The sequence below is a fragment of the Paroedura picta genome, chromosome 13 (genome assembly GCF_049243985.1).
Source record: "Paroedura picta isolate Pp20150507F chromosome 13, Ppicta_v3.0, whole genome shotgun sequence".
Classification (NCBI taxonomy): Eukaryota; Metazoa; Chordata; class Lepidosauria; order Squamata; family Gekkonidae; genus Paroedura; species Paroedura picta.
Genome location: NC_135381.1, coordinates 43467645 through 43493396, shown reverse-complemented (window position 1 = coordinate 43493396; position 25752 = coordinate 43467645). Strand labels below are relative to the sequence as shown.

The 25752-nt window shown below is 47.9% G+C and overlaps 1 protein-coding gene across 6 annotated transcripts in view; it reads right to left on the bottom strand.

The window, feature by feature from the left end:
• ARHGEF9 (Cdc42 guanine nucleotide exchange factor 9) overlaps positions 1-25752 on the bottom strand; it is a 248261-nt gene that overhangs the window by 145229 nt on the left and 77280 nt on the right. The window contains exon 1 of one of the 6 annotated variants that reach the window (XM_077307307.1): positions 6740-6827. The exons of 4 other annotated variants lie outside the window; for them this stretch is intronic. In XM_077307307.1, the coding sequence (XP_077163422.1) occupies positions 6740-6769 (30 nt within the window). In that variant the 5' untranslated portion in view covers positions 6770-6827. Of the gene's footprint in view, positions 1-6729; positions 6828-25752 lie in introns of those variants that run through there. One more of the 6 variants, XM_077307312.1, reaches the window with a different exon arrangement.

The window sequence follows — 25752 nt, the reverse complement described above, 5'->3', positions numbered from 1 at the left end:
GGGAGGTAATGGTACCACTTTACTCTGCTGTGGTTTGGCCTCACTTGGAGTACTGTGTTCAGTTTTGGGCAACCCAATTGAAGAGGGATGTTGACAAACTGGAATGTGTCCAGAGGAGGGCAACAAAGATGGTGCCGAGTTTGGAGACCAAGATGTATGAAGAAAGATTGGGGGAGCTAGGTCTGTTTAGCCTAGGGAGGATACGACTGAGAGGGGATCTGATAACTATCTTCAAGTATTTAAAAGGCTGCCATATGGAGGATGGAGCAGAATTGTTCTCTCTTGCCCCAGAAGGACAGACCAGAATGAATGGGATGAAATTAATTCAAAAGAAATTCTATCTAAACACCTGGAAGAAGTTTCTGACAGTTAGAGCGGTTTCTCAGTGGAATAGGCTTCCTCGGGAGGTGGTGGGTTCTCCATCTTTGGAGATTTTCAAACAGAGGTTGTATAGCCATCTGGCAGAGAGGCTGATTCTGTGAAGGCAAAGGGGTGGCAGGTTACAGTGGATGAGTGATAGAGATGTGAGTGTCCTGCATAGTGCTGGGGGTTGGATTAGATGACCAATGAGGTCACTTCCTACTCTATGATTCTATGATTCTATGTGGAAGAATTAACTTACAGTTTCCTTTAGCACTATTTTACTTGTCAAGTGCAGACACCACCACACACTTTTGGAATCTCCATGTTCAGAATCATAGAATAAAATCCTAGAATCATAGAGTTGGAAGGAACCTCATGGGTCATCTAGTCCAACCCCCTGCACTATGCAGGTCTCAGAAAATTTTGAGAGCTGTTGGCCATATTGATACAAAAAAGTGTGGATTGACAAAAGAAAATACCTTTTAGAAGAGATTACAATTATATTAGTAGTTCAGCAGTGGAATAGGCTGCCTAAGGAGGTGGTGAGCTCCCCCTCACTGGCAGTCTTCAGGCAAAGGTTGGATACACACTTTTCTTGGATGCTTTAGGATGCTTTGGGCTGATCCTGCGTTGAGCAGGGGGTTGGACTAGATGGCCTGTGTGGACCCTTCCAACTCTATGATTTTATGATTCTATGATTCTATATCATGTTTTTGAGGTTTGCCTCTGATGAGGTGTTACGAACATTGAAAATGGGTGTGAAATCCAGAGCCTCGTTCTGGTTTGATTTATTATTCACAATAAAAGAACAGAGACTTAATATTGGAAATTACTAGTTTTATTCATTTTTTTGCTATACGTTTGGATCTTTCTTTCTTTTCCAACCTCCAGGTACAGGTACAGAATCACAACTGGTCTCCCCTCCCCAAAACTCATCTTCCCAGGCTCTACCTCCAAATCTCCTGGAATTTCCCAATCCTAAAGCTGGCAACACTAATATGGTGTGAAACAGGACTCTGGAAGCCTTGATCCAGCAAGGTGGTTGCATATTCTACTGGTGTGCCTTTTTGAACCTGTTTCCAAGTCACTGGGAGCTCTCAAATGATGGCCCCGGCAAACTGACCATATTCATCTTGCAACAGGCAGTGAATTTGCTACTCCTAACATGTGCAAAAAATTAGCTCCATACCATTAAAGATTTCAACTGAATGTCCTGATTTGTTTGCGTCCAAGACTTTCCATCAATCGATCGGACTCAAAAATCAAAAATGTTCCGGCTGATAAAAAACACATTCCTGATTCATTGGACAGCAGAGGTTTGTTTTAAAGAAATTATTGTGAAAGTGTGTGTATAAAAGTACCGTGAAGTCATAGCCAAGGCCAAACAGGGTTTTCAAGGGAAAGAGATGTTCAGAGGTGGTTTACCAGTGCTCCTCTGAGTAAGAATCATAGAATCACAGAATAATACAGTTGGAAGGGACCTCATGGGTCATCTAGTCCAATGCCCTGCACTATGCAGGACACTCACATCCCTATCGCTCATCCACTGTCACCTGCCACCCCCTTGAGCCTTCACAGAATCAGCCTCTCCGTCAGAAGGCCATCTAGCCTCTGTTTAAAAGTCTCCAAAGATGGAGAACCCACCACCTCCCGAGGAAGCCTGTTCCACTGAGACACCGCTCTGACTGTCAGGAACTTCTTGCAGCCCTGAACTCCTTGTTGGTCTCCCATCCCAGAATGAACTCTACTTAGCTTCCAAATGTGAAGAGATTTGGCTAGCCTGGGCAAAAACAAAACAGCCTGTTTCTTAGAGGAAGGGATGCCTCTTCTAAGAAACCCATAAGAGGTTAGTAGTCCTTTAAAAAGAGCCTCTTGTGGCGCAGAGTGGTAAGGCAGCAGGCATGCAGTCTGAAAGCTCTGCCCATGAGGCTGGGAGTTTGATCCCAGCAGCCGGCTCAAGGTTGACTCAGCCTTCCATCCTTCCGAGGTCGGTAAAATGAGGACCCAGCTTGCTGGGGGGTAAACGGTAATGACTGGGGAAGGCACTGGCAAACCACCCCGTATTGAGTCTGCCATGAAAACGCTGGAGGGCGTCACACCAAGGGTCAGACATGACTCGGTGCTTGCACAGGGGATACCTTCTAGTCCTTTAAAAACAAACCATACTATATTCCAGCATTCGTCTTCATAGACTAGAATCTACTTCATTTTAGCCCACAAAAGCTTTTGCTAGAATGAAATGTTACTAATTTCCAATTGCAAGATATCTGCATTTTTTAAAGAATGCAAACACCTAACAAGGCAATCTTATACAAAGTCACTTCAGTCTAAACTAGTGATCCCCAACCTGTGGGCTGCGGACCACATGTGGTCCTTCGACTAATTGGAGGTGGGTCGCAAAGGACGTCTTCTCCCCCCCCCCACCCCGGCCCTTTACAACACACTTCGGGTGTCCTTGTCTCCCATCACTTCCAGATGGGACTATCTCGTTGCAGAGAAACAAGCTCAGGGTTCCCATTGATTTGTCCTTGTCATGAGTCAAAATTTCCATGAAAATAAAATGTTCCTTATGTGCATTGTTGTGGCATGTCCGTATCTTATTTTGAAGGGATGTTTAAACATGACCATAGCGATCAGAGAGCGTTAGGGCAGTGGTTGAGAGCAGAGGAGTAAACTACCCCCTCCCCCCCCACTGGGCCTCAGTAAAATTGTCAAGCGTTGAGTGGTCCCCGGTGATAAAAAGGTTGGGGACCACTGCTCTAAACCATGGGAATCTATGGGCTTCGGCCCTGCATAGGATGGCAGTGTGACACAGGTTTCTCGGTGAAATTATTTTCTAAGAACTTCCCCCTAGCTCAGCCTTTCTCAACTTTTTTACCACTGAGAACCCCCTGAAACATTCTTCAGGCTTTGAGAAATCCCAGAAGTGTGGAATTTGGTTGGAAACCCACCCAGGGCCCCTCCCCTTCCCACCCCTTCCAGGTCCATCACTGGCCATTTTGGGATGAGGGGGCAGGTCAACATGACTATATATGGCCATGTTTAAACACTTGATAAATGTTTAAAACATTATATATTTATATATATATATATATATATATATATATATATATATATATATATATATATATATATATATATATATATATATATATATAAAATATATATTTATTTTATATATAAAATTAATGAACTCCCACTTATTCAGGAAACCCAGGGCTGTCAAGAAACCCTGGGGTTTCACAGAACCCTGATTGAGAAAACCTCATCACTGGCCAAGGGGCGGGGGGTGGTGGTTACAGGGCCATATAAAAGTGTTTACTTTAAAAAAAAAATTTAAATTACTTAACTCCTACCCACTCAGGAGGAAACGCCAGGGTTCCACAAAACCCTGGTTGAGAATGCCCGCCCTAGGTTGTACAAAAGCCGCCTTCCCTGTATTATCGAAATTCAGAGAGTCACAGTGCTATCCTAAGAAAACTTTCCTGGGAGAAAGTCCCACAGAAGAGAACTGAGCAAGATTCTAAGTAGTTGTGCTTTTAATTTAATAGTGGATGAATCCATTAACGCTCATGAGATCACTTGACCTACACTTCTTGTTCCCAGTTCTCCTCCCAAGTACTCAAGAGCCATCTGTGGATGGAACGATCTGGTATTAATCTCATATGGCTCTGTGACTTTCTCCCTGGCCCCGAGTCATAGGCTAAGAAACACAGAACATCTGGATGCCTCAGTCAGAAGAACTTCCCTTCCCCGAAGTAATAACAATAATAAATTCAATAATTGACAACTAGCTACCTGAAGCAAGGGCCTTCCCCGGCTTAACATTAGTGCCAGCTTTAACTGCGATGAACATTTGGCATTTCCAGTGACCACACGGACAGAGACCTTCTGCTCTGCCATTCAAGCATGGCTACCTTGCCAGTCACGTTAGAACAGTGCCTCTCATTCCAATGCCCATGAGCTGGGAATAGCAATACAGATCTTCAATAACATTTCTGACTATTTGAAAGCCCTCTCAGGTATTCCAGGTGCTTCATAAATATTATCCTTTTGCAATCCAAACAACAGTCTTGCCATGTTGGCATCTTAATCCAAGAATTGTAAGAATGGGAGGGAAAGGGGCTTGCCTAAGGAGGCCGAGTAACTTCACTGTAAAGGCAAGATTCACACAAGATCAGTGGTCTAGCCCCAATCCTACAGCACCTTCCTTTACCCTGCCTATACTACGTTTGCTTGGAGCACGAGACTTTCTAACAATATTCTGCTCTTTGCGTTTCGTAAATTCTTAAAACTTAAATTGTCCCTCTAATCCAGCATTCTGTCCCACAACCGGACATAGAGGCTGAGGCCTTCCCCTGATGTTGCCTCCCGGCTCTGGGATTCAGAGGTTGACTGCATCTGAATGCGGAGGATCCTTTAGTCACCACTGCAAGTAGCTATTGATAGACTCATCTTCTATAAACCCCCGGTTAATTAATATAATTAATATGATAAGGGGTAGTCAAACTGTGGCCCTCCAGATGTTCATGGACTACAATTCCCAGGAGCCCCTGCCAGCATTTGCTGGCAGGGGCTCCTAGGAATTGTAGTCCATGGCCATTTGGAGGGCCGCAGTTTGACTACCCCTGTATAAGTACACCGAGACTGAACAATTGGGGGAAAGCACTTTGACTTCCCTTTTTGTATGAACCAAGGTCAGAAGGCATGGGGAAATTTTAGTATAATGTAGAAAGGAACATCCAGCATTTAAATATGTGTTTCATTTACTGGATAGGCAGGCAGGCAGGCAGGCAAGAAGGAAGGTAGGAAGGAATTTCACCTGATTACCCCAAAGAACCAGCTTGCCAGGTCTCTTGAGAAGTATCATATATTATCCTCTAAATGAGCATCTATGCAGCTATTACATTAAAGGGAAGGCCAAGGTATCAGGCAGTTTGAACACTTTGAGAGATACAAAAGACTAATAATGATGAAGGAAAGGACAATGCCCCCTTTAAAACTGCAAAGAGAAAGACACTCAGAAAACAGGGCATTTTGCTCTGCAGTCGTCCCCCCCCCCATACACGCAGGTAAGGAAAAACTCCACCCCACCCCACCCCACCCCCCATCACAATGTTTATAAAATGATCTGCATTTGAACATCTTAGCAGGCATCCTGACAAGGCACAGCTTGGGTTTCTCTGACACAGTCTGCGGAGAAGAAAGGCAGGCAGCAGGAATATTACGTGCTGTACATTGAATGCGGGGGGGGGGGGAGATGTGTAGGAGGATATGAGTGGGCGACAGAGGAGGAGAAGTGTGGAGAAACTTAGCCATCTGCATGCACAAATGCACCCCTGATGCCTCCTGCTTCTGATCACAGGTTTGCCCAATATGTTGTGCATCAGATGAGGACCCTGACTAAGTTGCCCAAGTCTCAAAGAAGAGCTGGGGGGGGGGGGGTGGACTTCAGCCTCACTTTCCAATGAGCTCCTCTGAACCAGGCTGTTGGAAAACCTGCCGTCCTCACCGCGACCACCACCACCACCAACAGGAAGGATGTACGGAGGCTGCAGGGGTGGGGTGGTCTCTGGTCCCTTGCCAGAACTGAACCAATGCAAACAAAAGGCATTCCACCCAGCACTGCATGTTCCAAAATGACATGCAGCCCGATTTGAAACCAAGCACATTTGCAAGTACCCAGTTCAAATGAAAGGACATTTGCCTGGAAAGAACCTTCCCCCTGAGAGGATCCTCTGAATTTGCAGTCACACAAAAGAGTCCCTTATTTAACACCTTCTTCAGCCCCTTCCCTTTTGGCTTCTAGTCAAGACCCCTCCCCAGAGCAAGGAGGAGAACTCCTTTCCAAGGATTAGGACCCCCGCTTGGCCCTGAATACAAACAGCGGGTGGGGCGGCCCAGCAGTTCTCAGACTTGAGCAGCAAACACCAGAGGAAGCTGGGTGGGAGGAAGAGAAGCTATTTCCCCCTGCCCACCCCCTTGGCCAGACCCACCTTCCATGTCTGCCAACGGGGTGCCCTTACAGCACCCTTTAAAAGGCATGCCTCTGCCTCTCAGTCACAGCTCTCAAAGCTTTCCCTGACCCCAAAGCAATCTCTTTCCTCCAAGCCTGCTCCCCCCACCCCTGCCCTCTCTGCCTGACCACCTGCACAGCCCCTCTCCCCCTACGCATCCTCAAAGTGACATTTCTTTCAGCCCCCCCCCCCCCGCCTTCCGCTGGTTTTTGCATGACACAAAATGGAGACACCCACCAAAGCTTTAGGAAGACCCAAAAAAGTGGGGTGGGGGAGGACACCCCAGGAGGCAGCAGCTCTTCCCGCTGAGTGGGAGGGAGGGAGGGGAAGAGGGAAGCACAAGAGGTACCTGAACTCACCGTGGCAGGTCCATTCCTGAGCCACTGCATCTCTTCCTCTGGATGCTGTGCGGATTATTAAAGGGGAAGGGGGGGGAGACTCTGCCTGGCGAGATCCGCGGGGGAAGCCCCCCTCCTCCCCACCCCTCTCAATTGGCCATAACCAGCAAGCCGGCACAAGGAACGAGCAGGCGGTCTCTGTGCTACCTGGGAAGGTGGGTCTTCCTCTGGAAGCACAAGGGGCACTGACGGGTGGATCCCCTCTCGTCCTTCACTGCCCCCTCCCCTCCTTGGCCGCCGGACTCCCCACCTGTGCTTGGGAAATTGTGCGTGCTCCAGGGAAGGGAGTCGGGTGAAACCAAGAAGCCCCCCCCCCAGACAGCCCCCTCCTTCTCGGCTCAGCTGCCCCCTCCCCACGGGTACCCCAAAGCCACAGAGTCAGCAGATGCCTTTGTGCTCAAGTTAGCTGCTGGGCTTTCTGCTGACTCTTAGGGATGGTGGAGGGGCTGCTTTGCTGAACCTAGCAGCATCCCTTCTCCCCTCCCCCCCTGCTCCCCCTTATCAGAGCTTCTGCACAACCAGGAGGGGGAAGGGCAGCTCCCGGTCTCCCTTCACTTTCCCTTTAGAAATAGCAGGTGACCTGGATTTCAATGCAGGGATTTCCCCCGCAATCTTTTCTTTCCTTAAGTGACTCTGCATACGTATCTGGGACCCTGCACCGCCCCCCCCCCTGCAATCTGGCATTTCAAGTCTAGGGCTCCAATTGGCCACTCATGTCACAAGACTCAATGCAGACGGCTGCCTAAGAAGCACACGGGAGAGAAGGAGGCTGACTTCCACTGAGATGGGTAAGCAGAGGGCTCCCAGCCGAGATACCCGGAAGGGCAGCTTGAGCAAGAGGCTGGCACATCCTCCCTCCCAGGACCTTCCGTTCCCACTGACTGGGGCCAGGGAAGGGAGGTATTTCTGGCATTTAACTGTCACGGCAGCAAATCGGAACTCCAGGGTTATCTAGTCCAGCCCCTTGCTGAATGCAGGAAGCTCCCAAGTCAACTCAAACAAAAACTTCCTATTTAGGGACCTCTTGCCTGTTAAATGGAAAAGACACAGGATTAGGAACTGCTGAGTAGCAACAAGAGCAACAAAAAGCCCAGTGGTCACATCCCTTCCAAAACCTCTCTGGCATCCAGACAGACCTGCAATGTCCCCCTTTCCAGGGTCCTACCAAGAGTTGCCAACTCCAGCCTCGGAGATTCCTGAAGACATAAATGTGGAGCTGTGGAGGGGGGATTAGAGGAGGGACTTCTAGAGCGAGGTACAGAGTCTGCTTTTCACAGCTGCCTTTATCCCCAGGGGAACTAGTCTCTGTAGTTTGGAGGTCAGTTGGTGGCCCAAACTTTACACCATAAGTAGGTCCAATGAGCCAGAAATGACCGTGTTTTATTTTCTTTTAGTGGGATCACAGAAATTGGTTTCCAGCTGTCCAAGGAGCCCAGCAGAGCCATGGCATGGCATCACCACCCCTCCCTGCCCAAGACCTGCCAACATGGTGTAGAGCTATGCTATCTCATCATGTGTCTCCTTCTGCCCATCAAAGGCAGACTAAAGGCAGGCTTAAGGTTTTGGTACTTACGTTCAAGGCCATACAGAGATTGTCCCCAGTGTACCTGAGAGACCATCTCTCTACCTATACCCCCCCAAAAAGCATTATGTTCCGCCATCACCAACCGGCTGGTGATCCCTGGCCCCAAAGGAGCACATCGGTCCTCAACAAGGGCCAGAGCCTTCTCTGTTAGTGAAACCTAATACATATTAATTTATCCATGGATAATTTGCTGGCAGGGGCTCATGGGAATTGTAGACCATGAACCTCTGGAGGACCATAGGGTGACTACCCCTGTTTTAGGCAACACTGCTGAGAATATTTTAATATCACAGCTTACTAATGAAGTGGTCCTATAACTTGGACATTTGCAGGAATCCCTGACATTTTTAGGAAGGGCTAAAACAATTGCCAGTTATGCCAGTTTTTGTCTGACAAAATTTTGTCTGAACAAAATAAAGATGGAAACAATACATGGAAGGACTATGGAAAAGAGATGAGAGGATGAATTCTTTCAAAGGTGAATCTTTTGAAGAAGCACCTGCAATTTTAGACGGTGAAGCAGCACTCAAAGCAATTGGGGAAAACAAATCACCAAGAGCAGATTGGATAGTAACAGAGCTATTTCAAGCCACAGAAATGGAGTCCTTCAAATTCTTAACAAGAATATGTCAACAAATGTGGAAAACTAAACAACAGCCAACAGACTGGAAATATTCAAGAGGAGGAGGAGAAGGAGAACAAGAACAAGAAGAGCTGTTTTTTAAACCCCGCTTTTCACTACCTGAAAGAGTCTCAAAGCGGCTTACAATTGCCTTCCCTTTCCTCTCCCCACAACAGACACTGCTCTGTGAGAACAACTGTATTAGTACTGTGATGTGACAAGCCCAAGGTCACCCAGATGGCTATATGTGGAGAAGTGAGGATTTTAATCACTACACCAAGCTGGCTCTCTCTTTATATTCCAACCTAGAAAAAAGATGGCACTACACTAAGTTGGGTCTCTCTTTACATTCCAACTCTGAAAAAAGAGACATCAAAGATTGCAGCAACTATTGCACCATTGCTCTAATTTCTCATTTGAGTAAATAGATGCTCAAAATCTTACAAGACTGTTACTGTATATTGAATTAGAAATGCCAGAAGTTCAAGATGCATTCAGAAAAGGAAGAGGAGGATCATATTACAAATAACATTAGTTACTGGAGCATATGAGAGAATTTCAGGGAAAAACTCAGCCTTTGTAAAATAGATGACAGCCTGTGTGAATCACAAAATGTTATGGTTGTTTCTATGAGTGTGCCACAGCATCTGATTGTTTTGAGGCCTAATCTGTAATGTGAGCAAGAAGCTACTGTTAGGACAGAATATGGAGAAACCGAATGGTTTCCAGATGGCAAAGGTCTCAGAACAGGGAGGATTTTATCACCCTATCTCTTCAGTCCATAAGCACAACAGATCAAAAGGAAAGCTGCATTACATTTAGATGAAGTTGGAGTGAAAATTGGTGGAAGGGACATTAACAATTTGAGATATGCATATGGCACCATGTCACTAGCAGAAAACAGCGAAGACTGGAAATTACCACTGGTGAAGGTTAAAGCAGAAAGTATCAAAACAGGCTTACAGCTGAATATAAGGAAAACGATAATCATAAATACTGAGGAATTACACAACTTTAAGCCTGACAAAGAAACTGAAATTATTAGGATTTTCTACTCTTTGGCTCTATTGACAACCCAAAGGGAAAGTACAACCAAGAAATGAGAAGGAGATGGAGACAAGAACAAGCATGAAGGGGTTAGAAGATATCCTTAAGGAAAGGATGTGTTGCTAAGATTCATACTATACTTTTCCCCACTACTATGCATGAGTGAGAAAGTTGGACAAAGAAAAAAGCAGAAACAAAGGAAATAGATTCATTTTAAAGATGGCGTTGGATGAGACGTCAGACTGTCCAAACCCCCAAATAAACAGGTTTCAGATCAGAGGCCCAGACTAAGCTAGGAAAAGTCAAAGGCAGTATGAAAAGACAATGGCCCAACATGAGATGGAATAAGAGGAAGCCTCAGCTTGCAAGACCAAGCAAGGCTGTTAACAATCGGATGTTTAGAAAGGTATTAATTCATAGACTAATATAACACTATTTAGAATCTAACTCTCTGTTCTCGGGACAGGATAACAAACTCAGCACAGCTCGTCACTTGTGGGGATTCCTCCATGCTTGGGTGGAGATGGATAGGGGTAGCAACAAGTCTCTTTTAGTCTGCCGTTAATCACTAACCTTGACATTTTTATTGCCTCAATGTTTTTGTGAAGGACAACTGATTGGTTTTTCTAGCAAAGATGTTGTGAAGCTGTTTACTAATTTGCTACTCATTTACTTTCTCATATCTGTACACTTATGGTCCCTGTTCCATTGTCTGAGGAAGTGTGCATGCACACAAAAGCATAGATCAGCTCATTGAATTAATCTTTTTTGGTCTTAAAGGTGCCATTGGACTCTAAATTTTATTAACTTATAGAGTTGCCAGAGGTTGGACGCAACTTGGAGGCATTTTGCACGCACATACATACACACCCATGACACAAGTGAATGGGAATTGCCTATTTTTCTTCCACTTCCCACAAGTCACTAACTGCTGTAGCAAATTTTATCCTGGGTGCTTGGAAGTTGCAATCACATCTGCAATGCCTACGTTCTACAGATCTCAGTGGGGTGTAACCTCTGAGAGCTAGTTTGGTGTAGTGGTTAGGAGTGCGGACTTCTAATCTGGCATGCCAGGTTCGATTCTGCACTCCCCCACATGCAGCCAGCTGGGTGACCTTGGGCTCGCCACGGCACTGATAAAGCTGTTCTGACCGAGCAGTGATATCAGGGCTCTCTCAGCCCCACCTCCCTCACAGGGTGTCTGTTGTGGGGAGAGGAATGGGAAGGCGACTGTAAGCCGCTTTGAGCCTCCTTCGGGTAGGGAAAAGCGGCATATAAGAACCAACTCTTCTTCTTCTTCTTCTTCTTCTTCTTCTTCTAAGAAAACATGCCTGCCTGAAAACAACCCTACCCTTTCAGCCATCCTTTCATACCTGTGCACCGCTCTATTTTCTTTGCATCTCCATCGCTATTTACTTACCCGTTACACACACACCTGCCCTCCTCAGGGAACGGCTGAGCTTCACTCAGCTACTTATCTTCCAACCTCCTCCTCCTCCTCCTCCCAGTAGTGCCATTTTCCACTCCCATGCTGTAATTAGACTTGGAAACTCTGTCGTCAAGGAATGCAATCTGTTGCCAAGGCAGATAGGTTGACAGGGAAAATTTACAACCAACAGAGTATAAAGCAGAAAAGGCCCCAGTTACGCTAAAGAAACTGCCGTGCCATGGTCAGACCACTATGCCCTGAAGGCATTCTTCAGGCTTCGAGCAACCCCAGAGGTGGCACAATGGCACAGAATATGATTGGAAAGCAGAGCTGTGGACACACTCACCTGAGGCCCCTCCCCTTTCCACCCCCCTCTAGACCTATCAGTGGCCATTTTGGGAAGGGACATGTGTCTAAATTACCATATATGGTCATATCACCCAATAAATATTTAACAATTAACATATATATATTAAAAATTAATCAACTCCCACCCATTCAGGAAACCTACCCAGGGCTGTCAAGAAGCCCCAAAGTTTCACAGAACCCGGTTGAGAAAGCCCGGCAAAGGAGATGGAAGAGCTTAATTCCCAAGGCATGTCTTGAAAAGTGTGAGACTCAAGACTGGTAGCAAAGCAGTATTCACACCACTTCTGCAGCATTCGTGATCCTGGATGGATCTACTCAGTGGTACCACTACTCAGTGGTAAAGCACCAGCTTTGCACGTGGAAGGTCCCAGGTTTAATCCCTGGCATCTTCAGTTTAAAGGATCAGGTAGTAACTGGTGTGAACGACCTTGACCTGAGACCCTGGAGAGCAGCTGCCAGTCGAAGTAACTGACTTTAACTGACCGAGGGATACGGTATTAGTTGTGAATTACCTGCATTCTGCAGGGGGTTGATCTAGATGACCTTGGAGGTCCCTTCCAACTCTATGATTCTATGAATGTGCTTTAGATCTGAGACTTCCTGTCTGCTTGCATGGCATTTCTCCCACCTTTCATCACTCAGGGATATTAAAAGGTGCCCCATTACTGGCTTGCCCTCTCCGGTGGCTCTCATAAAAGTTTCTATAAGTGTAAAAAAAGAAAAGAAAAACAAACAAACTCTCTGTGACAGAGCATGAATATATCTAGAGATGCACAATTTTGTTGTTGCTGTTGTACGCATCTGCCTTTCAAAAGCTTCCTTAAAGAGCTGTAAGTGTTATGCCACATAGGTTTTTCTATTATTATATTCACTTTCCTTTATTATTTATTTATTATGGAAATCCATAAGGAACAAGGAACGATGGGCAGAGTTATTGCCAGTGATCCAGGTGGCCATAAAGCTGCAGAAAGTTCTTTTAAAAGCAGCAGATTTCACATCCCCATCCCGTTTAGTGCATAGCTGCATGCTTATGCTATGAATTAATGAGCCGTTTGCACTTCTCAGGTTTCCAGTGGTTATGAAAGAGATGGGGTCAAAGTTTGCAGAGCTTAATAATCCTTAATATTCAGAGAGATGCTGTCCTATGAATTATTTACTGTCAAATGTCACCTGGAGACCTCGAGGGTGGCGAGATGGATCAGGGCATGCAGTGAAATTCTCACAACATTTCAGTCTTTGCCAAGGGAACGTTGCAGGGCAGACAGAAGAGGTGTGGCATTGCTCAGCTGTGCAGATGGGGATGGGCTTCTCTACTACTAAGTTCAGGGGGGTGCACAGAAGTAAGGTACTAAACTACGACACAGCTTTTTGCCGTTATTGGTATTACGCAAAAGAGCGTTACGCCACCAAAATGGAGTAGTGCTAAAAATTATGACGCCTCCAGACATTCCTCACCTTCCGGTCCTCTCGCTTTCGTCTGCTGCCTTCTCACGCTCCTTGCACTCCACATGCCTGCTTGAAATGGCGGAAGAGAGCAACGCAGTTTATACGCAACTCTCTTCCACCTATCAATCAAGCCAGGCAGCCAATCCCCTTTCTACATGCTTTAAAGGGCCAGCAGAGCCCACTAATTTTAAGTAAGTTGCCCATTGAACAACTATGCATCTAATTATATGCATCTAATTATAGATGCATAGTGCTTTTTATAATGCCACCCCTTATGGAATCATGAGTCTTTTGATACTTTTAAAAATTAATCTTGTTCCTGATTGAGGGGGGGGAGGCTTTAGAGAGGCATGCTTTATGCTTAAACGTTGTTGTTGTTGTTGTTGTTGTTATTGTTTTTTGCTTTGCGTGCACGATTGAACTACTATTCCTTGCTCCAGGCAGTTTGCTTTCAAAACAAACAAATAAACAAACAAATCCATCCCTGGGAGAAGGGAGAGGGGTCAAAGGGTTGTCCAAAGAGGACAGGGAGACTGCAGAGAAGCTGAATGAATTATTTGCCAGTCTTTATGATGGAAAATGCTGCACAGATCTTGATCACCAGACCCCTTCTGTTGCAGGGGGCATCTAAAGAACCAGGTCGGGGGGAGGCACTGGTAGAAGAAGTAACATCACAAGATCTGTGAGGATACGGGGGTGAGCAGTGTGGGTTGTTCTTGAATCAAACAATCCCATACCCAAGGAGATGGAACGGTTGTGGGAATCAGCAGAATCACAAGACACATTATACTCAATTATCATGTTTTCAATATGGAAGCAGGATTTCTTTAAAAATGCGCACCGAAGAGTAGGTGGTAATAAATGTTCCTTGGGGAGGGGGAGGGGTCATGTTCAGATATGGCCTTTAACATGGAAGAAAACCGTGAATCTCCCTTGTGCCACGCCAGACCCTTTGTTCGTCAAGTTCAGTGACTTCTCCTGGTCAGCAGAAGTTCTGTGGGGTCTCAGGCCAAGGTTTTTCACACCACCTACCACCTGACCCTATTAACCAAAGATGCTTGGGGGATGAACCTGTGTCCAAAGACAGAATTCCTTATGTGTGAAACGATACTGAAAGAGAGCCTTAGCTCTCTTAATCTTGTTCCTGACTGGGGGGTGGGGCTTTAGAGAGGCTTAGAGAGGCCTTAGCTCTCTTTCAGATTTGCACTCAAGAAGATGCATGGACATACACTGTAGCCAGAGTTGAATATGGGGGGGGGGGGGAGAAGAGATCCACATGATCAGTCCAGCATTCAAATATGTGGCTATGGCTGTAAAGAGAGTACCATGAGAAGATCCCCCATGTGCATGGTGTGGGTACATGAGAAGAGCCCGTTTCTGCTCTGGGAACTTTGTTGCCCCAACTACCACGAGGGAGCACAAATCTGGGGCAGACAAGATGCACCGGGCCAAATTCCCCCCCACACACACACACACGTGGGAGCAGGAAGAGGCGTAGCAACCTGCCCCGGTTCAGGAGTCTCCAGGGCGGAAACGGTCAAGCGAGCCTGATGCCAAGGAGAGACAGCCTGGGCTTATGAAGATCTGTTGTCACGTTACACATGCATGCAAAAGCCATCTCCCAAGAACAACAGTCCTTGATGACTTTCTGCAGTTACACCTTTGCGATTCTGTTTCATTTCAGGGGGATTAAAAGTGACTAAGATGAACAGCGTTATTCACTGCCAAATTGCTAATGTTCTTACAGGCTTCCAGATTTCCACCCATTGCCCTCTCTGCTCACCTCTGCCGATGGCGTTATTTGCATTTCTACTCATGCTAATAAAAGGAACCGCCAATCATTCCAGATTAAGTTCTTACAAGAAAAAGCCATTAAAAATTTATTAGTATAAACTCCGCAATATTTTCTGCAGGCAAACTGCATGCAAGACTTTTAAAATAATCACGCTGGGTAAAGGGTGGGGAGATGAGATAGGAGTTTCTCCAGTTCAAGTCAGCAGAACGCCACAGCCTGCGAGCAGAACGGTGTGATTCATGCAAATGACTCCAGTGCAGAAATGGATGTTTAAGCAATGCAAATCTCAACAATAAACATTTACTCCCCACTTGGACACCCTGGAGAAAACACACAAGTTGGCTTTTGGGCATTAAATGATGCATGTTTCTATGTTTGTTACACTTGCTCAATGTGCATAAATGGTTACTGTTGCAAAATATTTGGATCTCCCCCCCCCCCCCCACACACAATGCAAACAGGACAATACAGGGTCAGAATCGGTGCCTCATTCCCCATTGAGCAGAATATGAAGACCCTTATAATGCTGCTTTGCATACATCGTCCTTCTTGAGGAGCCCACGCAATGAAGATCTATACATTTCTACTTGAGAATAAGGCTGCTGCCAAATGGTATAAGCCCAGTTTTGTAGAAGTCAACCGCTTGATCTCTTAGTAGCCAAGTCATCCCATATTTACTTGTTTATGTTAGAATGTCTATACCAGTGGGCCTCACCCCCGGTTCGGGGACCGGGACCAGTCAGTGAATCAGTCGGTACCGGGCCGCAGCTCCTCCTCGTCCTCCTCCCTGGCTGCTGCCTCAGGGGCTGCCCTGCCACTGGCTCACCTTTGGTGCTCTCCGGCGGCCGCCATGGCTGGGGCTCCCCCTCGGCCTGGCACTGCGCAGCTACTGCTGGCAGCACCCCCCAGTGGGCGGCGGGAAGTCAGGGGCGCTGGTAGGAAAGTAAGTGGAGCAGGGGCTCACACGGCGACATCCCTCGGCAAAAGACTGCCCCCCCCGGGCCTCAGTAAAATTGTCAAGCGTTGACCGGTCCCCGGTGATAAAAAGGTTGGGGACCACTGGTCTATACCAGGGGGGGTCTACCTGTGGTCCTCCAGATGTGTTTGCTGGCAGGGGCTCATGGGAATTGTAGTCCATGAAAATCTGGAGGACCACAGGTTGACTACCCCTGGTCTATACCACCTCTCAGCATTAAATTACCTCAGGTGATGCACAACACATTGGTATAAAACCAGAATACACAAATGTTCCGAAAGAGCACACAATTAAAACATCAAATAAAACAGAACAGATTGAAAAGTGAGTCCAGACTCCCAAGGCACCTTTAAGACCAACAAAGTTTTATTCAAGGTGTGAGATTTTGTGTGCAGGCCCACTTCCTCAGACAATGTAACAGGGATCATCAGAGTACAGATATAAGGAGAGAGTAAAATAGTAGTAAAATTAGTAATCAGCATCACAATGAATATGCAGCATGATAATGAAGACTGAATAGTTCCTTGCTAGAATAAGGGAATCTGTTTTTTGGGTTCAGTTGCCCTTCATAAAAACAAAGGGGATATAAAAATGTCTAGGCTAGTGATTAATGGCAGATATCTTCCTTGTGCAAATTGAAAGAATTCATTCTTTAGTTTAAACCACTTTCTATTGCATTGCATGAGTTTCCCCATAAAATACAACCACTATCCAATACTATTAATATAGCAATAGATCAGCACTCAGTTTTATATCAGAAACATGTATTTGTCTACATTGTATCTATGAATATCATTTCAATGGCACATGAAAATGGTACAACCTTGAATCCATGAAACAGATGACTACTACAGCAGCCACAATAAGCAGGCAACTGTGCAAAGGACTATAAAAAGAAACAAAAAAGGGAACATCTGTCCCTCTCTGACAAGCCGCTTCTCCCTTCCTAACAGCTGGCAGGGAGAAGAGGTGCATTTATTCTTCAGTACATATTCAGCCTCCTTAAAAAAATGGAAATTTCCCATACAGGCAAGCCACAGTCTGAGTCTGCTATCACTTAAGCACACAAAGCATGGCCCAAATTAGCACCCTCTCTTCTTAACGGCATACACCATTCCTTAAGATTCTTCCTACTCTGTATCATATGCTCTGTCATCATATTTTGGGAGGGAGGGGGTTGCGCCAGTCACAGAAAGGGGCAAAGAGCTCCAGTGGCCCCAAAGCGCTTCTACCAGCTTTCAACATGACTGGTTTTCCCTTTGTAGCCACATGGGCTACATGAAGACCTTGGCAGTAAGATCGGGGGGCTCTAATCTGGAGAGCTGGGTTTGACTCCCCGGTCCTCCACGTGCAGCCAGCTGGGTGACCCTGGGCTCACCACAGTCTTGTTAGAGCTGTTCTCATAGAACAGTTTGCTCAAAGCGTGCTCAGCCCCACCTATCTCACAGGGAATCTGTTGTGGAGAGAGGAAGGGAAGGCCATCGGAAGCTGTTTTGGGACTCCTTTGGGTAGTGAAAATCACGATATAAAACCCAACCCCTACTCCTTCCTCTTCCTCTTCCTCTTCAGCTAACCCTCAGCCACTCAATAAAGATCCTTGAGTTTTGGTGGCAGCTACTGCCAAAGCTTTGTTTTAAAAATTGATTGGCAAGGCCAATCAAATTACAACTGACCAGTCAGAGCTGGGACCCCATGTTGTGTACCCTGCATTTCTCCCGCCGCCCTCTGCTCATACTACCAGCTGCCTGGGGATGCAGCAGTTAGGGGAAAGCAGCAGTTAATGAGAGCAAAGGGACATTGGGAAGTACTGCCCTCCCTCCCTCCCTCTCCCTCCCTCCCTCCCTCCCAGGAAGAGTCCCGTGGCTTTGGGGCTACCACTGCAAAGGCCTTGCTCCCGGCAACTGCAATTCTGTCTGCCTCTCTTGAAGGGACGCAGAGCTGGACCCGAAACAGCAGTATTCCGAGGGACCATTTAAACTAAGCACAGCTGCCCACCCTTTCTCTCCTGCACGTGCCAATTGGGCACTTGCTCGAACCAACAGCGGAATAGCACCAGGCCGGATAGCTCACCTTGGACGCGAGATGATGCCTCTGCGTGTCGAGTGGAGCTGCCTTTCCACACCCTTCAAGGCAAGAGGCAGGCCAAGGTGGTTTGCCATGGCCTGCCTCTGCATAGCTACCCTGAACTTCACTGGCAGTCCCCAGGCCAAGAACTAACCACGGCTGGTCCTGTTTAGGTTCTGAGACCTGACAAAGTCAGGTCAGCCTGGTTGGGCACCAATAAAGAGAAGCAAACTGAGTATTATTAGTGGATTCTAAGCGGGGCTGGAGGAGGGGAGAAAGGGGTCATTTGGTTCCAGGCTGGCCTGGGTTCTCTGCGAGTGGCATTAGCTGTTATGATGGCTTCTCCATGGATGGCTGCCCTTCAGTCTTCTCGATGGGCATCCATCATGCTCATTCCTTAAACATGCCTTTCTGTGACCACAGCCCCACCAGAAATACTCAGATCTGAATGCAGGAGCACATAGGAGGTCAACAAGAATTTCAGGGCGGACACTTTTGAAGTTCAGAACTCCTTCGGACACCTGGCAGAGGGAGCTCTGACTCCCAAGAGCACACGCCCTGCAAAGTTTTATTTTAAAGTTTATTTTCAAAACTTCTATGCTGCCTTTCCCCGAGAGCTCAGGGTGGCTCATGATGTTTGAAGATTAAAAGAAATTAAAACATTAAGGCCAATTTATGTTAAAACCAGTAACTCCCCCCACCCAACTGCTGGCTGACCCGGCTACCCACTGAAACAGTCCACCAGAAATGAAGCAGGAACCATTCTGGCTGGGACATCTGGCTGGGCCCCGCTCAGCTTCCACCTACTCATTTGCCACCTAAAATGTTAGTTACCCTCCCTTTCAAAACAGCCACAAAAACACCCCCACTCCACTATCATTGGCATCGCCTTGCCACCCCTGCCTCCCTGATGAGTGAAATTGTGGACCAGCATTTGCCTATTGTGTGATTCCAGTTTCGTATTGCCACTGCTGGGGGCCACAGGGTGGATTTGGCCTCAGGGATGCTTGTAGGCCAGGACGACAGAATTGCGGTATGTATATCAAAAGATAAGCATTTCATTTTGTTTATTTTTTGAAATCAAAATCAAGCTGACAACTGGGGGAAAAAAGGAAAGGGAAAAATGCACACAGCCTCATGTTTTAAATATCAAAATCACAAACACCCACATCCAATATTTTGATCTCCTCTCTAAGTTTTAAATTTAAAAGAAGCCTCAAAGCGGCTTCCAACCACCTCCCCCTCGTCTCCCCACAACAGACACCCTGTGAGGGAGGTAAGGCTGAGAGAGCTCTGAGAGAATTGTCCCTAGCCCAAGGTCACCCAGCTGGCTGCCTGTGGAGGAAGATTAGAGGTCACTGCTCTTAATCACGGCACCATCCTGGCAATCGTGATGTTGGCAGTAAGGTCATGCAGCCTGCCCTGAAAGGTCTTTTTGACTCCCAGCCATTCTCTGTCGCAATCGTCAGTGATACTTGGCCATTTCCAACCTATTTACCCTCAAGAGGCCCTGAAGAAGCTTCAAGCTTCAAGAGTTTCCAGCAGGGGTACATTGTGCAGAATAGGGTGGGGAAGCATGGTTAAGTACATGGGCTCTGTCCAAATGGGGGGGGGGGGACACTGATTTCCATGGTCCCCGTCCTACATTGTTCCACAACAGCATACCATGCTGTTTTCTTCCAATTTAATTCTGGTTTGCCTAGCAAAATCTCTAGAATTTATTCCAGAACTGGACTCTGCCCACTTTGACACACCTTTCCCTTCTTTCCACCGACTGCCACCCCTCCCCTCCCCTCCCTGTTTGGCTATGCCCTACATGGTGGGCGTGAACGAACTTGGGAAAACACTGCAAGAACAACGGTCTTAATGGGACCGCTATCACAGCAAGACCACCCCCTATCTGTGCAGTGCTTTAATGATGAGTGCATGGGCTCTTGCACATAGGCTCCAAATCACATTTAAAAGACCCTTCATGCAAACAAGCTGCAGGGCATTGGAATCGTGTCGAATTGGGCAAGCACGGCTTTCGGTACAACATTTGGAAATAAAAACTGGGACAGCCGAGGTCTCCTAATGCGTCAGTTCCACTTCGGAAACAAGGACAGGTAATTCTCTCAGAATCTGGGGAGAAATTGAGATCTGGATGTGTTCCTAATTCAAATCATTTAAGTAATTGTTTCCCTGCTGCCTTTTTATCAGAGTTCCTGTGCTTTTAAACAGCTTCAGAGCAGGAGAGAAATTCCAGAGGTGATGCTTTTCTAAAACATTCATATGCAAGGCTGCAACTAATTCCTGCTTTTGAGGGCTGGTTTATACATCCATGTTGGATCACTTGAAGAAGTGGAGATCAGCTCAGAGATCAACAGGTGGAACCTTTTTCAGCAGAAGCCACTGACACCTGCACCTGCCAGGTAAAGGCCTAGCTGCCCTGGTTACCAGTCTGTTTCCAGATCAAGTTTAAGGTATTGGTTTTAACCTTTAAGGCTACATGCGGCTTGGGCCCTGCGTATCTGCAGGACCACTTGTCTACCTGTGCTCCCTGCAAGGCACTCCCTCTGCGGGTATGAATATCCTGGTCGTCCCAGGCCCCCGGGACATTTGCCTGGCCTCAACCAGGGCCAGGGCTTCTTCAGCCCTGGCCCCGGCCTGGTGGAATGAACTCCCAGAAGAGCTAAGGGCCCTGCCAGAGTTACCAGCTTTCCACAGGGCCTGCAAAATGGAGCACTTCCACTAGGCACACAGTTGAGGCCGAGCTGAGCTCCCGGAGTGACTACTAGCGGATCCCCTAGAACTAGTGAGATCAGGACCCTCGCTCCTAACAAAACAGCTCCAGACTGCAGCTGGACAGTGGAGGGGAGATGGGGAGTTAATTCCAATGAATAGCCATATTTTAATGTATTGGGGGTTTTATGGGTTGGGTTGTTTTATTATTTTATTGTATGAAAGTTAAAATAATAAATAAAATAAAGCAAGAGGAGAAGTGATCCAGGGAGGGACTGTGGCTCAGCGGCAAAGCCTCTGCTTAGCATGGGGGAAGTCCCCAGTTCAATCCCTGGCATCTCCAGGTAGAGGGGCCAGACAGCAGGGAGCCTGCAAGGCCTCTGCTGGGGACTCTGGAGAGCGGCTGCCAGCCAGAGTAGACAATACTGGCTGTGACACACCAATGGTCTGACTCAGCATAAGACTTCATGCGTCTATTCCAGGGGTAGTCAAACTGCGGCCCTTCAGATGTCCATGGACTACAATTCCCTGCCAGCAAATGCTGGCAGGGGCTTCTGGTCTATTCTCTCTGCACAGCGGAACGGCTAAGCATTAGGTCTGCCCACAAAGGACAGTGGACTTGATTCATCATTTGGCTTTTCATTGCGTACTGAGCAAGGGGCTGGATTAGAAGACCTTCAGAGAACCCTATTTTCTCACAGAACAGGGGGGTGAACTAGATGATCTCTGGGGGAGAGCTCTAACTCCAGTGCTCTGTTCTATGATAACCCATACAAACAAATCAAACTGGGGATTACCACATTCAGCTTGACCCTTTTAGCAGACTTTTTGTTCCAAAGATATGGCCCTAAAGACAGCAAAACCTTGAGCCATCCCCCTGGTAGCATCCTAGGTTCTTCTCAAACTTCCCTGTTTGTTTGGGCTGACTTCACTTGTACCCTGGCCTTTCTCCCCAGTAGCAACCCAAAGCAGTTGACAATCTTTTGGGGTTTTTGATAGGGATCCAAAGGCTTGCCCCTGAAGAGGATCCTGCTCCCACTCCCAGTTTTTTTTTCAAAACAGGCAGAGTAGAGCTAATATTGGATATTCCAGGAATACCTGCTGGGCTATAAATAGATGAAGAAAGAGAGCAGTGGAGGACGTGCCTTAAGAAAAGAGTTTTCTTCCTCATGCCAGGCTGTTATTATCCCAAATACATGTCCTTTGCTCTCATCGGATAGGATAAAGTGGACAAAGTCAAGCTTTGTGTGCAGTGACACTTCTGGGTTAAAGTGCTGTTTTAATGAAAGCATATTTCCTTGGCGCCAGCGGCGAAGGGCTTGCCCAGGGCATGACTTAGAACATGCATGCACACATCCAAAGATCTCTCATTCACGTCTCATTTGTATCAATGGGAGCTGTGGAAGACAGCCTGTCTGAGACAGTGGTTTGAGACCAGCATCCCTGAAGGATTGCCTAACCCCTTATGAATCCACTGGACCACTATGCTAATCTTTGGAGGTCCTGCTCAGATGCCCCCAACTTCTGGGATTAGGTGAGCAGGACGTGGGGAGGACCTTCTTGGTCACAGCACCTTAAGTTCTGGAACTCCCTCCCCCAGGAGATTTAGCTGTCCTCTGACGATGCCATGAAGAGCTGTCCTCTGAGGATGCCATGCCATCAAGGATTCTTTCTTCCTAACCAATGGTTTTATGCTGTATATGTTTTTAAACCATTTTTCAGTTGTCTTCATAACATGTGTTTGGAAGGAAGCAATTTTAATGGCTTTATTATGTGATTTTATCATGCCTGTTTTAAATTGCTAGCTGCCTCGGTGTCCCTTCTGGGAAGGTGACTCGACCCCAGCCTTGGCCTGCCCCCAGCTGCCGCCTCCCATCCCTCCTTTTCGTTTTAAAATGGAGTCTGCTGCCTGCCTCTTCCAGCAGTGACCTTTTGCCTGACCCTCAGCTATCAGAAGTTAGATATTAATTGGTGACAGTGCCTTTGAACCACACCGAAGAACCAGATTAAAGAGTGGGTGGTTTGTGCTTCCACTGATCTCTGGGGGAAGAAAAAGCCATAACAATGCAAGTTCAAAAAAAAAGTGAGGCAGAGGGGTCACTGTGGATTAGAAGGTCCTTCCTAATCATAAACCTGCTGAATTCTGATCCCGCTTGCTTCTGGGTTTCTTTGATTCACTCCAAGTTATGCCGGCTGAAATACTCTCCGGATTCTAGCGCCACCAGAGACAGGATGAGGAAATGGAACCTGCATCATGTCAGCACATCAAAGGTCCTGCCTCCACAGGGACAGGGCAAGAAGGGGGGACTGGTACAAAGAGGGACACGGTGTGCACAGCAGGGGAGCCTGTCGAAGTCTCCAAAACTTCCTTTCTAAAAAGACCCTCCAGCTGAACTCTGTGCAATTAGACCTCCCCTCCCCATCACTGAGGCTGAGAAACAAAGGGCTGCTGAGAAAAGGTTTCCCTTTCATTCCTTTAAGAGCACACCTGAAAATGGAACATCGGTCACACCTGTAGGGCTCTGCCCTTTTGTGCAGTCTCTATGGCTGGAAACAAATGGAACAAACCAAGCAAGAGAAGACAAGCAGATGAACATGAAACCCGGGAGTCAGAGAAAACATTTACTATTTACTCACTGGTCACAGAATTTTAACTGTTCTTGGTGACGAATACGGACTGCCTGGTTGCTGAATTAGCTCCCAGGATATGGTTGGTAAAAACTCGCTGCAGAAACCGTCCTGAAACAAAGCAGGTCCAGGTCAAATCAGTACCTGGGGGAAGACACTGAAAGCAAAGGTGGCACAGTGCAGTGGCCTCCAAACCCATCCAGTTCTGGGACACACTGACCTGCAAGAATGGGACCGGAAGTGGAGTGACACACGTCATAGGATAGGTAGAGACACTAAAGGGGATATGCGGGCTGCCTAACTCTGTGGCTTCCCTCTAAAGCAAACGAGGGCTGAGGGAGACTGGCAGATGAGAGAGGAGATGGAATCCCTGCAAATCCCATCACTTATTTTTGTTTGTTTATTAATAACTAGGAAGTAAGCCCGCTGTAGTCGAAATACAGCAGGCGCTAGCGGTGAGGGTGAGTCGGGCGGGTGGCTCTGCGGGTTCCCGGGTCCCGTCCGCGCACCCATATCCTCTGACACCCCGCGGCACTGCCTACCGAAGTTGTTGTGGAGTCCTGGCCCTTTGTCAACAGTCAGCATCGTGGCGAGGCGGCGGAGGACGTGGAGGTGCGCGCGCGATGACGCAGCCCCCAATCACAGTGGCGGCAGGAAGGCGGCGCTGGAGGGCTGGCCGTAGAGGGGTTTGGATTAGTGGCGCAGGTGGCTATCCATGGGGTTGTGGCGAGGTGGTGGGGGACGTGAAGCTGCATGGGTGATGGCGCAGTCCCCAGTCGCGGCGGCGGCAGGAAGTGGGCCCTGGAGGGCTGGGCGCAGAGGGGTCGGCGGCGTGGGGCAGGTGGCTCCCTGTGGCATCGTGGGGGCGCAGGGCGTGGCGCGGCCAGGGCTCGGCACCGGGGCAAGCGTAGGTGGGACGGAGCCACAAAGTGGCTCCTGATTCGCTCCTCCGAGTGGCACTCCAGGGCCAAGTGGCTAATTGGGAGGCGCACCTCCCTATTGGCTACTTGGCCCGTCTCCCGAACACTGTGCCGCCGAGTTCTGCACCTGCGTGGATGCGGCTGTTGTTGTCGTAGCGGCGGTGCGGCCCTCTCGTAGCGGCTGTTGTCGTAGCGGCTGGATGCGGTGGTGTCTGCGGGTGCAGGCGAACGGCGGCAACACGGTCGAAGGGGGAAGGGGTGAGTTGGGCCGGGGAGAAGGGTTGGCGGGCGTCGAAGGGACGGGCGGGGTGGGGGTGGGAAGGGTGTGGAGAGCATGTTTGTGTGTGTGGGGGGGAACCAGCAGGTACCTAGGGTGGCAAAGGCTGTCGCTGGGCGCCGGGAATGCTGCTTTCCCTGTGCACAGCGGCGTGGGTTGACCCTTCTCGCCGGTGGCCATCCCCGTCTTGGGGCAACTCACTGTGTGGAGGACTCAGAGTCGAGGATGGCAGCTGGAGAGGACTGGAGAGTCGGTGGCGCAGTGGTCGAGATATGGCCAAGTAGCCCATAGGGAGGCGCACTTAGCGCGCCTCCCAATTAGCCACTTCTCCCTGGAGTGCCACTCGGAGGAGCGAATCAGGAGCTGCATCGTGGCTCCTGATTCACTCCTCCGAGTTTTTATCCCGGACAGCGCCCGCCTACTCTCCTCCCACTTAGCCCTTAGCCTTTTATTTAATACCGCGGAGCGGTTTACAGATTTGTGCCCTTCCCCGCAAGTGGGCTTGGAGCAGTTTATAGCAAGAAGAAGAAGAAAGGGGAAATTATAAATCTATCCTTGTCTTCAGGACATCCCCGGAAAGCTTAAGGAGACAGCGATTTGGCATTTACTGATAAAGCAACCCATGGGACCCATCTAACTACTGCCCAGTCTCACACCTAGCATGTCTGGGTAAGGCGTCTGAGCAGGCGGCTGAGGACCAATTGCAAGCATTCCTACAGGAAGCATCAATATTGGACCCATTCCAGTCCATTTTCCAGCCTGGTTATGGGGTGGAAATGGCTTTGGTCACTCTTACAGATGACCTCTGGATGCAGCTGGACGAAACCTAGCTGATCATGAGCTTTCAACTGCCACCTTGCAGGACATCCCCAACTCTACTAATTACAGCAAAATACAAATAAATATAAGAAAAAACATAGGTTGCCAAGTCCCCCGCTCCCCTAGTAGGACAGGCCATCTGGAGAGTTCCCAACTATCCATCCGTCAGAGACAAGAAAGACTGGTGTCGCCTGACAGTGAGGGGCATGGAAATCAGAAATCCAAAGGATACCACAGTCCTCCAGATGCCTGCCCTCCATCTAATGAGAACCCTGC